Source organism: Pempheris klunzingeri, chromosome 17, assembly GCF_042242105.1.
Source record: "Pempheris klunzingeri isolate RE-2024b chromosome 17, fPemKlu1.hap1, whole genome shotgun sequence".
Classification (NCBI taxonomy): Eukaryota; Metazoa; Chordata; class Actinopteri; order Acropomatiformes; family Pempheridae; genus Pempheris; species Pempheris klunzingeri.
This window is the reverse complement of record NC_092028.1, coordinates 5,349,948-5,366,609: the sequence shown is the minus strand read 5'-3', so window position 1 is coordinate 5,366,609 and position 16,662 is coordinate 5,349,948. Positions and strand designations below refer to the sequence as shown.

At 41.7% G+C, this 16,662-nt stretch overlaps 1 protein-coding gene across 2 annotated transcripts in view; it reads right to left on the bottom strand.

Annotated features, from left to right (window-relative positions):
* LOC139216402 (junction plakoglobin-like) overlaps window positions 1-16,662 on the bottom strand; it is a 106,355-nt gene that overhangs the window by 5,367 nt on the left and 84,326 nt on the right. For both annotated transcript variants that reach the window (XM_070847498.1, XM_070847500.1), the window contains exons 11-15: window positions 7,127-7,279; window positions 6,413-6,532; window positions 3,856-4,006; window positions 2,560-2,681; window positions 1,523-1,565 (exon numbers count right to left, since the gene is read on the bottom strand). In XM_070847498.1, the coding sequence (XP_070703599.1) occupies window positions 1,523-1,565; window positions 2,560-2,681; window positions 3,856-4,006; window positions 6,413-6,532; window positions 7,127-7,279 (589 nt within the window). The remainder of the gene's footprint in view (window positions 1-1,522; window positions 1,566-2,559; window positions 2,682-3,855; window positions 4,007-6,412; window positions 6,533-7,126; window positions 7,280-16,662) is intronic.

Below are 16,662 nucleotides of genomic sequence, written 5' to 3'. Positions count from 1 at the left end.
CCAGCCCTCCTGCTTCTATTCCACGACACCTTTCACACATCTGTCTCTGCTCCACATGATCACACACACACACACACACACCCACACACCCACACACACACACACACACACACACACACACACACACACACCTACAGCGCAGCAGCAGCTATTCTATTCTGTCAACAGCGGGGAGCCTACCTGCATGATTGCCTCATGACGTGTATATGTGTGTTTGAGAGAGAGAGAGAGGGAGGGGGGGATAGGGAGAGAGAGGGAGGGAGAAAGAGAGAGAGAGAGATGGAGAGAGAGAGAGAGAGAGATGGAGAGAGAGAGAGAGAGAGAGAGAGAGAGAGAGAGAGGCCTGCTGTTGTGGAGCTATATGATAGGACTACTAATGTGATCTCTCTGGGCTGTATGTGTGCAGAATAGCTGATTGTTGATGTCCAGCTTTGTTTTGACATCATGTGATTTTGTTTGTTGTGCCTCGAGTGTTTCCCGCCGGGACCGGCGTCTAATGAGCCACTGTGATTTGTTTCAGGCTCTCACCACCTATCCTAAAGTTTTGAGAGGTGTGAGCACAGAAGATGCGGGGGTGGCTTGTGTTTGATGGAGAACACCAAGGGGACCAAAAATAGAGAGTTTCGATGGCTGGAGGACAGCTGCTGTGGATACGCCACATTCCAAAGATAACACAGCTTTTATCAAATGTTTTATCTCTCCTCTTTTCTGTCTGGGAGCAACATATACAACAGTTTGGCAAAGTTAGCAGGCTTCTCATTTTTAGCCAACACTGACTGTGTCTGTCAAAGATATGCATGCCTGGGAGGAGGTTATATTAGCTGTAGAATACTGAGGCTAACCCCACAACATTAAACTTTTGCTTGTTTTGAGGTGTTTTGATGTCTAAACAAAATCATTTTTCAGGTAAAAGAAATGTGACTGAAAAATCCCATTCAGACTGTCTGTACTAGGGTTGGAGTGACTTTAACAGGCGGTAAATTATTTTAATACTGTCAAGAGTGCATATGTGGGCATTTTTTCACAAACATGTCAGTAATAATTACTAACATATATCAAATGATGTTATTATATAATGACAGCAATAGTTATCTGCTGTGACATGCTTGTATTTGGAGATCTCTGAGGTGCCGCTCAGTTTGGACTCAAGGGCATAAGTATGCTGTATGTTTTTGTAGTTCAACAGGATCAAGGACCACATTTTACCTCCTTATAAAGTCTTTTGGATTGTCTGGTTATGTTTCTGCACCCACTGGATTTGGACATCAGCTACAGTGACGTCTTGGGGCTCTCAGAACTCAGCGGTTACATTGGTGAGGACAGTGTTTCACTTGATTATAGATGATATTAGGTCAAATATACAGGCCAACAATCACCGTTGTGGTGGCTTTATGGATTATATAACCATCAGTGAGAGATTACCACACCAGTCCTGTGTAAGATGCTTAAACCCCACTTCAGACAAAAACTTTAAATGTTAAGTCTGCGAATCATTTTGGGAGTAAAAGTACAAAGTACTCACCATCAGCTAGATATGTCGGCTCCAAAGGAACTGCGGAATGGGCCTGAATGGGAGCAGGCAGAGGCAGAGATGAACAAAATAATCAATGATTTTGTACGCGGCTATGGCAACATTGTTTCTGTCGAAAGCAGACAGGTCGATAAAGTATTTATCACAGGGGAGACGGAGGAGGTGGACACACACACACACACACACACACACACACACACACACACACTCAGGTAAATCTCCAAAAGGACCTAAAAGTACAATTGTCACACAAAGCAAACATCAGTCCCTGGACAGCTCTAATTGTTCACATAGGAAAACACAAACGGATGACAAAGTGAACTTGGAGAGAGTTTATGACTTTGAAAATGCTGAATCATAGCTTAACAAATACAGCGTTTTTTTATTCAGACCAAACATTAAAAAATAAAGAAGCTACATACTGTATATACTAGTATATACTACTTTACATTACCTAGTAAAGCTTACTTGATTTTGATTTCTTATGAGCATGTGGTAGCTCTTGTTGTTAAACCAGAGTTTGGGCTCTAAGTAGGTCTCGGTGTTCCCAAGCAGACTTATCTGCTGTGGTGTGATAGGTAGAGCTGAAACCAGCTTAGGGCTGGGCCTGGGACTCGTACCCATTTTTACAACTTGCCAATGTGAATGATGTGATCAACATTATCAAAGAACATACTGAGATCCAGACAGAAACAAGAATAGAAAGTTCTTCTGAGTTTTTTTCTGAGTTAATTCTTACATTTCACCAGGGCAATTTCTGAGCATGCCATAAGCCTTCCCCTGAAACCAGAGTGGAGCTGATCAGTTAAAGTGTCTTTGCAGTAGTCTGCACATGGACTTGCTTTACTGGTATTTTCCACGGAAAAGAAGGTTGGAAATTGGTCTCTAGTTGATTAAGGCAGTCAAACCAGATTAAACATTTATAGTGACTGCACTCTTGTATAATTAGGGTGTCTAATATTTAGAAGGGAAGGGTTGGGCTCGTGTTTAAGTTAACTTTCATACTTATACATCCGCAGAGTTTTTACCATTTCCCAGGCGGCAGGGTCGTGTTTAAAGAGCGAGTGTGTGAGCTCCACTGACACCCTCTTCCTGTAGTCTGAACTCTTGTCCTCCGAAATTCGGAACAGCACTGCTGCAGCGTAGGTGGCTGTAGGGAGAACATCACAGTCATTTATAAACGCTCTTCGGGGAAAAAGCCAGACACTCATTTGTATACTTTGAAGCATCAAAGGTGGCAAAAAAGTGGTTGAAGAGGGAGAATGCTTTCTGATTTAAATAATTACTGCAGTTTGTTACATAAAAGTGATCCAATTCAGAAAAGTTTAACTTTATATCCAGGCAGTGATATCACAATCAAACATTTCTAAAGATACCAAAGTAAACTTTCTTTCTTTCAAAACCCGACCACTTTCATTACTGAGTTTGACGGAAAAAAGAACTGAACACAGAACTGAACAAAACAGAACAGAACAAAACTGCACAGGTTTAGAAATACCACCTGTGAGATTTATCCCATCAGATCAATACACTGGAGATGCATGGATACAAAGGATAAGGCTGGTGTTACACTACATTTCTCTTTGTGTTGTGTTGAGAATAGGCATTTCTCAACACATCCCATAGATAGACCAAAAGCAATGACGTGTTACTCTGTCCCTCCATATTTTCTTCATGGCTTCTCTGGCCTGTCTGTGGCATTCAGCCCCAAGTTCATTGCTTCACACTGACGACTTACTCCTTTTAAAAAAGGAGTCAAAAACATATAGTTTCATTTATTATCAGCAATTTACGGGACATTGTAGCTTTTAGAAACCTTTACTCAAACTGGAGAAAGTAGTGCATTTAGCAGATGAATCCACATTTGCTTAGGTATGATCTCCCCATTGTGGGATAAATAAAGGAATATCTATCTATCTATCTCTGGGATGTACCGAGAGAGTGAGCAAATCTGAACAAGACGCTGGGCCATTAACTGCTGCAGGGCAGCACACCGTCCTCCACTGACACCACTCCACTGTGTGTGGAGTCACATCGGCAATAATTGGTGAAAGATGTCTTTACAATGTCGCACAGTAGTCAAGTTTAAATCCAAATGTAATCCAGATGTTAAGATAAGATAAGATATTCCTTTATTAGTCTAACATCTATCAATAGAAGTGCATAAAATCAGATGGATGGAAATGCACTCATTGACAGTGAGTGTGTGAAAAGCTAACCCCCATAAGCTAAAATGACATCATTGCACATATTGCACATATTGGACAATATCTAGCTGTTAGCTGAGATGTGCCTCTGAAGTAGAAAAGGAGGGAGAGACGTACCGATTCCCTCATTGTTGGAGTGCAGCAGCTCCATGAGGGGCGCTGACGCTCCCTCTGCATCAATGAGCTCTGCAGACTGTTTGTCCAGGGCCAGCTCGCACAGGACGCCCGCCGATACTCGCTTCACGTTCTCCACGTATGAGTACAGCAGCTGGACACAAACACACACACATACACCTGTGATCTTAGAGTTTGGGAGGTATTTCTAAGGTTTTTTTCTGTTACAAAACTCTAATACTAACAGAGTTGGTCGTCCAACAATGCAGACTACAACTCATTTTCAGATTTGACATTGAGAAGGTGTCCGACCTTCAGTTTGCTTTAATCAAATTTGCACAATGTGATTTGTTTTTCATGTACTCTGAATGTCCCCTGGGTGTAAAGCCAGCTGTGATAGCCTCCTGCATGCTTCCCACTGCCTCCCTGATCTCTCTTGTACAACTTTGTGTCAATTCTGTGCTAGACTCCAGTTCCCTATGACTCTGCAGAGGATAAGGGGATATAAATAGTTCATGGATCTGAAAAACTAATCTGTTGTAAGCACTTTAAGGAATAGTGCAATCTAACCAACAAAAACCAAACAGCATATAAAATAACTTTAGTGGCAGAAGCAAAAAGTCAAGGCATGGGAACATTACAGTGTAGTAATGCTATGCAAGAACATTGTTATAGTCGTATAGATGTTCTCACATATATAGATGGACTTCAAGCAAGGCTGGATTGGCTCAAATTTTGGTCTCCCAGAGGATTATGGTTCATCCCAGATGATAAACTCTGAAAACTTTGGCTCCACCAGAGGGTTCACATTTTCTGGTTTTGCCTGGAATGTTCTGCCAAGTATCATTATTAACTTAATTGATCTGCCAGGCAACAGTTGATGATAGGAGAGGAACCTATCAGTAACAAGGTGCTGCTGAATTGTCCCAACCAATATTATTACTTCATCTCTTATGATCTTCTCCACATTGTGCTACTAGCACGACTTAGTACGGCTGAGTTGTCATGTTTGTGTGTTTTCTGCAAAAAGAGCGAAAGAGCGAGATCTGGGGGGGATGGCTGACCTAAGGATCTGGCAACCCACCGTACCGCACAATGTCAGCTAGTAATTGAGTTTGAACCGTGAAGAATAACCAGCACTTTGAAGGTTAGTGTTATGGTTTAAGTGTTTCAAACTTTGAAGACTGCTGGAAAAAATCGGTCTACTGATATTGTATTTAATTTTCAGGCATGAGGTGTCAGCTGGATTCAAGGATCTTTATTCTCATACCCACACACTTTCACATGAGATGGCACGAAATTGAGCGCTCAGGTGCCGGTTACAAGCCAAAGAGTATAAATAAACTTTAAACTATAAACACGAGCATTAAAACAGTGTTATAAAGTGAAATGTGCAGTGAGGTAGGTCTGACTTCGTAACGTATAAGATCAATATTGCCAGTTGACCTTGACATGTGCATGAGGCTCAGAAAGTGTCAACCTCTTTATCAACTGCTCCCTGAAACCCACACAGCATCGTTGCGTGCTCCCTGTCCACTGATGGTGAGCGTTCGCTCTCCACATTAATTCTGTTCTTCATCCTCATCACTGCCCTTTTGCCCTGTGCCCTCAGAGCCTCTGAGCTGTTTTCCGCAGAGAGAGCGGCAGCCCGAACATTATAGTGCAGTGTTTGTGGACGCCAAGGGAATGGCTCTCACTGATATGGTCTATTATCCTTGAGCTCTCTTTCCTTGCTTCTACTCTTGTAATGAAATTCTCCCCAACCAAACTGCAAGGCCAACAACCAATCAAAATCAAATTGCAGTGTTGCAAGTTGCTGTTTGGTTTCTCTCAGCCAACACTTGACTTTAAAGCCTGCCTCGCATATCTGTGAGAGAGGAACGTACAGCTGGAAGGCTGCAACATTTCAGAGCACTCCTTGAGTGGCAAAGTGCATGTCTCCCATGCGAGTAATGAAAAGGCTGTGCATGTAAGGGTAGCTTTTGACTGATGACATTCCCTCGTACAGCAGCAGCGCTGTGGGGGTTCAGATGTGGATGTTTGTGGCTTTGACTTGAGCTTAGCAAAGAACAAAGATGTAAAGGTTAGAATCGAGTTTTGTGTTTCTTCAAGGCCTGGTGTTGCCGCAATGCCACACTGGGACGACAGCAGGGGGCAGAGTTACAGGGTGTACATGGGAAATAAAATGGGTATGTGTTGTGCTCCCATGTGCACATATAGAAGAGCAAGTGTACACATGCACAGCTGTGCATATTGGTCATCGGCCATGTCCCTTCCAAAGTTAAAACCAAAGCTTCGCTGTTGGTAAAGAAAACCCACTAGTGACTAGTAAAAGAAGATTCTTATACATCCCAAATATCAGGCTTGTACTGGGCAAATGTCTTAAAGCAAGAAGCAGAAACCACCTCCTCCATGCCTCAAACAACTGACAGTGTCCACTGAAAACTACCTAGCTCCCCATGTTCATGATGATGCTCACATCATGCCAGCTGTTTCTGTACTTTGTGCAGCATGATAATGTCCATGTAATATCCATGTTGTAGAATGAAAGTAAGAGTACCTGTACAAACAGGGGTATGGTTTGCATGCTGGCAATCTCTCCTCTGTTTATAGGGTCTCTGGCCAGAATGTGAAGTGCCCCTGTGCAGCCCTCTACTATTTCCTCCATACGAACACCATCCTAATAACAGAAAGAGAAAGAAAGACAGGCTGAGAGACATCAAAGAAAGACATACACCAGCTAACATAATACCACTACTGACACTGCTTAATGTGTTCTGCTTTTGTTTGCTGATTTCTGACGGCAGGACCTGAAGCTCCACACTCCTCTCCATTTTACTTACTCCTACTCTTCGGTAAAATTCATGTATAGGAAACTAATGATGAGATCTCATATATCTATCCAGCTCAAATGAGCAAGGCTTTAAGGCATTTTTGTTCAGTCAAAAGAGATTACTGAATCTGACATGGAAAACTTGGACTAAAAAGATAGAGTGATAGTGAGATAGTGAGATCGGGAACAGAGCTCTCACACTATGATTTGTTGGGTGGTTTTCTATTACTTCCTGCAGCTAACCCTGTGAACCATATGGTATAACACAGCTGAGCTGACAGTTGAATGTTCGACATCAATAACGGGCTTCCAGTGCAAAGTGATTAAGACAAAGATGGTTCAGTCGAGCTTGAAGATTTGGTGTTGTAAGTGGTGCAATACATGTTCAGGGACACAGAAACTTTGTGTGTGTGTGTGTGTGTGGGCGCGCACGGTTCAGACCTGGTATGTCTGCTGTGCAGAGGAGGCGTGTCTCTGTGTGTCCTGGTGAGCCCTCAGCAGCAGGTTGACCAATCGTGGAATAGCACCTGCTTCCCTCAGCGGCGCCTGATTGGCCGGGCACAGCGCCAGGTTCCGGATCAGACCAACTGTAGCCTGAGGAGAGGACAGAGATCAAAGACCTTTCTCAACAGGATGTTCCAGGCTCTATTTGGGTCAGCTTTAAAGGCAACCTTACATGTGGTGCCTCAGAATGGCAGTGCCAGTTATTGTTTGGAACTTCAGCAAACAGCATGCACCGCCTCATGTTTACCAACCTGTGTGTGATGCTTCATATCAAAGGAACCCACAGGGATGAGAAGAAAAAGATCAACAGCTTTTCATGGATGGGGCGAAAGCTCACTGCTGAGGACACAGCTGAGCCGCCCATCCATGAGAGCTCAGTGCACGCATGGTAGTGAGGGTATCTTTCTGTACACAAAGGAACGTTTGGTACAGACCCTGTAAGGTACGGAACGAGTCCTTCAGTTCAGTTGTATAATTTTAAAGATACCTAATCATTGCTGACAACAAAGGGTACATAACTGTACTGTGAGTTTTGTTGAAAAGCATCGTTTTTTGTCATGTGCTAGAACGTGTTAAGTCAGTTCAAGAAGAACAATAGAATGGTTGAAATGCATTGAAATAGGGTTGGTTTACATGTAAAACACTGATTTTAGATGTAAACTAATTGTTTTTTAACTCTTCTAAGGATATGCAGTAGAGATAATGACTAATGTGTTCAAATGTGTTCTGAATAGTTTTTGCCTCACATAGATACCTCACACTCTCACCTTTCCAACGGGTCTATTTTTGTACCTGGATGTAAAAGTCACTTTTTGTCACTGGAGTTGCAAAAATGTTCTTTCAGAGGAACAATCACAAACGCAGAGAAATTTAGGAATGTCTAAGTAAAGGTTTAGAAAACGCTGATGGTCCACAACCCTGTGTTAAGGTCCAAAGATAGTCATGACCTCAGTTTATTCCCAGCATCAGCGCAGTGGCACTGACAGCAATGTTTGTGTAACTAATCACTAATCATCATATTGGTAAAAACAGACGAGGAAATGAATCACTTAGCCGTTAATACTATTAGTACATTAATACTATGATTAAACAGAAGTATATTTCCAACACTGAAATACTGATCACTCAAGTTATAAGGGACAGCACATGTTTTTCAAGTTGAGAACTAAAGAAAATCTCTCAGGTGTGTCATATCTTTTTGCTGGCTGTTGGGTTAGCTTTAGGATCTGTGTTGATCGTGCTATAATTTAATGGCGGCTGTCAGTGGGTCATGTTTAATACATAGTTATGTGCAGTTATGACTTTGGATGAATAAGTCAGCATTTGATGAAATCCTCTGAACAGCTTCACAGGTCTAATTTGTTGTTTCCCCACGTGTGATAAATAATCAAATTTTACTCTCAGTCTTGCATTGACATACATATATGTATACTGTATGTATCATTAACTGATGCCTGAATTTTAAACACTGAGCGTGCTTACAAGGGCACTGCTATCAGCAATGAATGATCAGAAACCTGGATTAGGGGTTTACATGCCACTGCATCCTGGTCCCAGGTAGGATCAAAACCAGGATAAAGTCTAATCCAGATTTATGAAAACTGGATATGATGCTCACAAACGCAACACATAACCAATAATCCAAAACCCCAGTCATAACTTGGATACTAGTGTGCATGTAAACACACTCAGTGTTATTGAAATATTGCTTATAATGAACACCTTTAAGCTTTTTTAAAAAAAAAAGAAACCAGACGTCAGTTCAATCAGTTTGGTCTGGCAACAGATCTGATCACTGCAGTGGTATCTCACTGCAGTAAAACTGTAATGGCTGGAAATAATGACTTTATACATATATATATATATATATATATATATATATACAGTTGCAAGAAAAAGTATGTGAACCCTTTGGGATTACTTGGATTTCTGCATAAATTGGTCATAAAATATGTTCTGATCTTCATCTAAGTCACATCACTAGACAAACACAGTCTGCTTAAACTAATACCGCACAAAAAATTATAAGTTTTCATGTTTTTATTGAACACAACATGTAAACATTCACAGTGCAGGGTGGAAAAAGTATGTGAACCTTTGGATTTAATAACTGGTTGACCCTCCTTTGGCAGCAATAACCTCAACCAAACGTTTCCTGTAGTTGCAGATCAGACCTGCACAACGGTCAGGAGGAATTTTGGACCATTCCTCTGTACAAAACTGTTTCAGTTCAGCAATATTCTTGGGATGTCTGGTATGAATCGCTCTCTTGAGGTCATGCCACAGCATCTCAATCGGGTTGAGGTCAGGACTCTGACTGGGCCACTCCAGAAGGCGTATTTTCTTCTGTTGAAGCCATTCTGTTGTTGATTTACTTCTATGCTTTGGGTCGTTGTCCTGTTGCATCACCCATCCTCTGTTGAGCTTCAGTTGGCGGACAGATAGTCTTAAGTTTTCCTGCAAAATGTCTTGATAAACTTGGGAATTCATTTTTCCGTCGATGACAGCAATCCGTCCAGAACCTGAGGCAGCAAAGCAGCCCCAAACCATGATGCCCCCTTCACCATATTTCACAGTTGGGATGAGGTTTTGTTGTTGGTGTGCTTTGCATTTTTTTCTCCACACATAGCGTTGTGTGTTCCTTCCAAACAACTCAATTTTGGTTTCATCTGTCCACAGAATATTTTGCCAGTAGTGCTGTGGAACATCCAGGTGCTCTTTTGCAAACTTCAAACTTGCAGCAATGTTTTTTTTGGACAGCAATGGCTTCCTCCGTGGTGTCCTCCCATGAACTCCATTCTTGTTTAATGTTTTACTTATTGTAGATTTGTCAACAATAATGTTAGCATGTGCCAGAGATTTCTGTAAGTCTTTAGTTGACACTCTAGGATTCTTCACCTCATTGAACATTCTGTGCTGTGCTCTCACAGTCATCTTTACAGGACGACCACACCTAGGGAGAGTAGCAACAGTGCTGAACTTTCTCCATTTGTAGACAGCCTGTCTTACTGTGGACACATGGACATCAAGGCTTTTAGAGATACTTTTGTAACTCTTTCCAGCTTCATGCAAGTCAACAATTCTTGATCGTAGATCTTCTGAGAGCTCTTTTGTGCGAGGCACGGTTCACATCAGACAATGCCTCTTGAGAACAGCAAACTCAAAACTGGTGTGTGTTTCTTATAGGGCAGGGCAGCTTTAACCAACACATCCAATCTCATCACATTGATTGGACTCCAGGTTGGCTGACTCCTGGCTCCAATTAGCTCTTGGAGAAGCCATTAGCCTAGGGGTTCATATACTTTTTCCACCCTGCACTGTGAATGTTTACATGTTGTGTTCAATAAAAACATGAAAACGTATAATTTTCTGTGCAGTATTAGTTTAAGCAGACTGTGTTTGTCTAGTGATGTGACTTAGATGAAGATCAGAACATATTTTATGACCAATTTATGCAGAAATCCAAATAATCCCAAAGGGTTCACATACTTTTTCTTGCAACTGTATATATATATATATATATATATATAAGAGCTTTTGTCAAAATGTCTGTTCTGTCCAGGAAATCTTGTAGAACCTGTTTCATGTTGAAAAAACTTGTTGTGAGACAGAATAACATCTACAAAGGATCCCTTCATCCGCCTCTCTCTCTACCTCCCTCTTTCTCCCTCTGCATCTCACCTACTCTGGGTTCCTTATAAAGTCACATTGTCCATTTCTCCATTCCACATCATTAAACTCCAATTCCTCAGTCCATTAATATAATCTGCCTGAGTTGGCAGGCCTGTTTGTGTGTGTGTGTGTGTGTGTGTGTGTGTGTGTGTGCGTGCACAAATGAGAAAGGGACAAAATAGAAAGAACCTGTTTCACTGTACTGGGTAATAGAGAGTGACAACGAGAGAGAGAGCAGATATAAAATTTTGAATCAGTGTTTATGCCGAGATCTTTTTTTTATTCTGCTTTATCCTGCTGTCAACAAACCCTATGAAAAGAACTAACCAACAATGAAAGTATCCTATTAACCAGTAAGCCTCTGTCTGTCCTGTCGAGCTCTACTGTTGTCCAGGAACTATTAAAAACACATCAGTGAGCCACGTTGTTGCACTGGGTGACATGTTCATTACCATGAACACAGACCGCTGAATGCATTGGCTGCACTCAAAAACCAAGCTTTACAAGTTTGAAGCACACAGCACACGTGAGAGTAGGCCGGCTGCTACACACCACATAAACAGAAGTGTCGATAGATTTGTTGGCTTAATCTTTTCAAGGCATTTGTTGAAAAAGCAACCATTTGCTTCAAACAAAGTGCTTGTCATCCCCCGCCACACCACACCTTTCTGACATATGAATTGAGAGGGCAATTTATGTAACCTTCCAAAACTGACATTCACACCCACTTCATCCAGCGAATGGCCGAGTGTGCGGTTGTTTGCCTGAGCAGGGTTTGAACTTCTCTTTCATGCTGTTTTCATTTAACATAGAAATGCAGCCACTTTTCACTTGTGGACGTGTCTAACACCACACCTTATGGCAGGGACTGTCTCTGTGCACTGTGTGCTGTCACACTCATCATGATGGCAGGCTGTTCACCCCGCCTCATGTGTTCCATTCAGAACAGCTTTAAACACTTTTGCCCTCAGACAGAGTCAGACAACATGCCATATGAACAGTTTTAGAAGAACACCGATCAACGCTAACCTCTTCCTTTGCTAAAAACACCACACCGCTCAATGCATCAGTGCCATTTAGATGCAGCGTGAGGCTTTTTCTGCTGGTCTGCCTGTGATTTAGTTGACCTTCCCAGCAGGAGGCAGCAGTGCAACAGAGCAGATGAAGTGTGAAAATTGACATTTTAACTAAAACACTGAGCTCAATTTGCACATCTGAATGGCAAAATCTGAGTCACACTAGGCTGAGAGTGAAGAGGCTTGAAGTGTCTTTTGGGTCAGCAGATGCACTCACTTACGCAGGCACTCCTACACACACACACACACACACACACACATTCTCATGCGACTGTAATGGATTCAGGCAATAAGAGCAAATAAGGTGTGTGGGTCCTGTGCTTATTTATCACTTTATGGGGACAACGCTCTGTTTATACAGTCACATCTTGAGGAGCCCTAACAACATTATTAACTTTTCTCTCCAGTTTGAAATACCACCACGGGTCAGTCCTCTTAAAGATGCCATTCATCATGTTTGTCAAAGACTGAGTGTCACAAACATATTGTTATCTTTAGCTCATAGTAACTGCTTACTAGGTTCAGAGGGTGTGCTTTGTGCTAATGGCCTAGCTCCATGGATGTATGGTTAGCTTACTAAATACACAACCTCGAGAGAAAGAGAGAGACAGAGAGAGAGAGACAGAGAGGAGCTAAAGAATAAATGTGTCCATGTTTCATATGTATTATTCAGTTTTAATGTTTACTTGGTATTGAATTCTAAAGTATGAGTTGAAAGAAGCTCATCTAAGAAAATGACCCAAACCGGCGACTTCCCCATCAAATTCATAGACATTCATGTTCATGTTCTTCCAATATGGCACGTTTTGTGCTTTTCAGATTTCCACCCATCAATTCGGGCTTCCGATGAATTTGGACGACGGAACTCCATAGTCATTATCTTTTCGCTCAAATTTGTATTCAGTTCTGTAACAACTTGTCCACGTCCATGGGTACATGTAGTATGTGCAACATGTAACATAACTAGACTGAATTTGTCTGCCTTCACATGCAGACAGCTGTTATTGCAACCCTGGTGGTTACATGAGTGTTAGTGTCAAGAACTGTCAGATTTTCTCATTTACCTTAGTAGCTAAACATGATCATGACATGTCAATGGGGGCAAAGTTTGTGAGTTCAAGACCCAGGTGATAGAGAATGAACATCTTATACCTACTCAGGCACTGTGCTTTATGAATTAGAGACACTACTTACAATACTGATAATAATTCTGGTACGAACAATTCTGCTGATGGACTCTTTCCCTGCTGGGCCTTGACATCTCCCTCTGTAATTGGACTGAGAACTTCCTGACAGAGAGATAGCAGACAGTATGCATCGCCAGCAGAACATCAGGCATCATCATGCTAAGCACGTACAAACTCTTGAATCAAAGTTTGCTGATGACACTACAGAGGTGGGCCTCATCTGCAACATAAAGAAACCATGTGCAGTGCCATGTCTCTGAATGTAAGCAAAACAAAAGAGATGGTTGTTGACTTCATGAGACACCAGTTGACCACCCTCTACTGTTAATCAGTGGAAATGGTAAGAAACAGCAGATTTCTTGGTGTGAACATCTCCGACGACCTCACCTGGTCTCTCAACACTAACTGTGCAGCCAGGACACAACAGCTCTACCTTCTGGTGAGACTGAACAGTCAGTCAACCACCTCCCATCCTCTTTGTCTTCTACACTGTCACACTGTACCACAGACACTGTGGAAAGCAACCTGACTGGCCGAATCACCTTGTGGTTTGGGAATTGCAAAGCATTGGGAGGCAAGAGACAGCAGAGGCAGAAGAGAAGATCATAGGGATCTCACTGCCCTCTACCCAGGACATCAGAGATGCTGCGCACGCAGAGCTTCTTCCATCATGAACTACATCTTACACAGTCTGTTTACCCCTCTGCCATCAGGCAGAAGGCTTCGCAGCATCGAAACCAGGTCTGCAAGATTCTGCAACAGCTTCTTCCCACAAGCTGTCAGACTTCTAAACACCCTGCTGTCATCCACCACATAAGCACCTCACCCACACACTGTGCCCTCCCCACACCACATGCTGGACCCCCCCCCACCCCACCACCCTTCTCTCTCACACGCACATACACACACATAGGAACATCCCCATATCACATTATACACAAACAATGAACTGCACATCTGTGCTCCTGCAATATACAGTCATGGACATTTCAATTAGTACTGTGCACAAACCCTGGCCTGTACACCAGACACCATGACCGCTCTGTCTCCTGTTTATATAATGTATAATTACCACTTAGGTCACTGGTTAAGCATTATACTATCTATATTATTATAGTTTTTAGAATCACAATCGCATTGTATTTATTATATTTTCATAATATCCATAATATGGCTGCACTCCTCAAACCCCCAACATCATGAGATAATCACAACACTTATCCACTGTTTTCATGCTGCTCCATATCAATTTAACTTTACTTTAACTGTACTGTCTATTTCACTGCTGTGTTTGCTAGTTTATTCTGTCAATTCTACACTGGTTACATACGTCTTTTATTTATTTATTGCTTTTTGTTTTAGTGTTTTGATGTGTATTTGTAGTTTTTCTGTGTGGTATGTTCTTGAGCAAATAGTCCTTAGTATTTTAAACAAAGGAGGGATGTCAGCCAAGAATTAACAGTGTATGAGAGAAGATGCAAGAAATGGGAGGACTGATTCAATGGGAGTTACCACCTTAAAAACAATGCAGGATTTCAAGAATTAGTTGGAGGGGGTCACAGCAAACTTACTTATGGCTGTATTGACACTAATGCATTCTTGAATCCAACTTGTTCCTCCTGGTTAAAGTCAGAAAACTCAGGGTTTGATTTAAAACAACAAAGAGCTTATGAGGAATTCCACAGTGAAAAAGTGGAACAGAATAATATCTGCAACAGTACTGAAGAAAAGTGGAATGTGCCCACTCTAATGCACAGGTTTCTGAGTCGAATGCAAACTAAAAGTCCTTTTACAAAGACAAGGATGGACCTGGCAGAGGTGTATTTAGCGCAGATCATCCTCTTCCACCAATGCAGGGAAGGAGAGGTGACAAGTATGCCCTGTCTTTTTTTTGCAAAGGGACACATCTGATTCCCACCAGGATTTGGACTGGGCCCTCTTCCAAATGCCGTCCAGTTCCAATTCTTTTGATACCAGAAATGCTGTTTGCATTAAAACCCCCTTGGTGGAACACATTTCCATTGTTCAGATTGCATCAGATTGCCAAACGTCACTGATATTCACCAAACTATTTGAGCACGCCTCAACCATTAAAACTGCTCTGAACTTGACAGACACAAAGATGGAGCAGCTGACCAACTTTATTTGACACGGCATTAGACTCCATCGTGAGTTCTATTGACTCTCTAACTGCTTCCCTCACAACACTTTGGGTGACAATAGGTTGTGATGGTATTTTGACTTATTTTTATCTTTATTTTATATTTTTATGTCTCCAATTGAAAAAGTTCTGAGGATTGATGATGATGACAAATACTGAGAGGAAGAAATGTATTCATATACTGTTGACGGTATGCAGAGTAAGTCATTTTATCAAAAAGGGAAAAAAAGAGGTGCTTAAGTTTATTAGGTATATTAACCAAAATCAATTAGTGAAAATGAAAGCACCTCAATGTGAGCACAGCCATGGTTTTGTGTAATGAGCATGTGCTTGAAACAGCGGTGGTCTGCCACTTCGTTGACTTTTAGTTAGCACCGCTAGGTCTAATTTCAAATTTACAGCTTACATTAGCAGTGCTGCACCTCTTCAGATCCTGTGGTTATAAGTCTGCTGGAGACTACACTTTTGAATAATTTGGAGAATTTTCTTCTCTGGTATTTTATGTATCAGTGACAGACTTAATTTCCACCTACTGGCCCGATATGTTTGCTTGAACATTTGGAATAGTTTGTGATCTCGTATAGACGGAGATATCTGATTAAAAAAATATCTGCATGTGTCTGGATGTCGACTCACTGGGCGTCATGCAAGAACATTTTCATATTCTTGTTCTAAATACAGTGAGATTTGTTCTTTCAAGTGTTATAAGTCATTAAAATGAGCAATGCCTGTTGACTGATGAGCTGCAAAATCTTCAAGTTCAAGTGGTATCCCTGAGCTCAGAGGGCTGCTGTATCTATATATGAACAATACGTCCTACCGTCATTGCTGCTGCAGTGCTGCAAGATGAGTCTGCTTAAACACCCAGTTTGCCATGATCCAGCCTCAGTTAACTGAAAGATTAAATCTCCCAAAGGTTTCTGTCATGATCCCACTGCTGCTGATGAAGTGCTTTTACTGCCATGAGCAGGGAAACTTTATTGCTGCTTGTCCTACTCTTTAAAAGAATTAAAAAAATATTTCAGGGTTTTGTTTTTCCTGAGGGTGAGGAAAAGCACACCCCTCTCACTATCCTGCAGGATACATGAGCAAAACAATCTCTTATTAATGTTGGTGTCTTTCCCATTTCAGCTTAGTCCTACTGTGGCTGAGACATTTTAGCATGGGAGTTGAAAATGATTGTAGTGCATGCATCTCAGTATTTCATTCAGTTGTCATTTCATCCAGATTTGTTTCAGGCAAATTCCAAATTGCTGTGTGACTTCAGTTGCTGATTGCCAGTATTGATCTTGAAGAAGATTTGGCTGGCGGAAAACTTTTCCCATCTTCCGTTTGTGGCCTGTCACTATTGAGCTTCAGCATGATGATGAATGCATG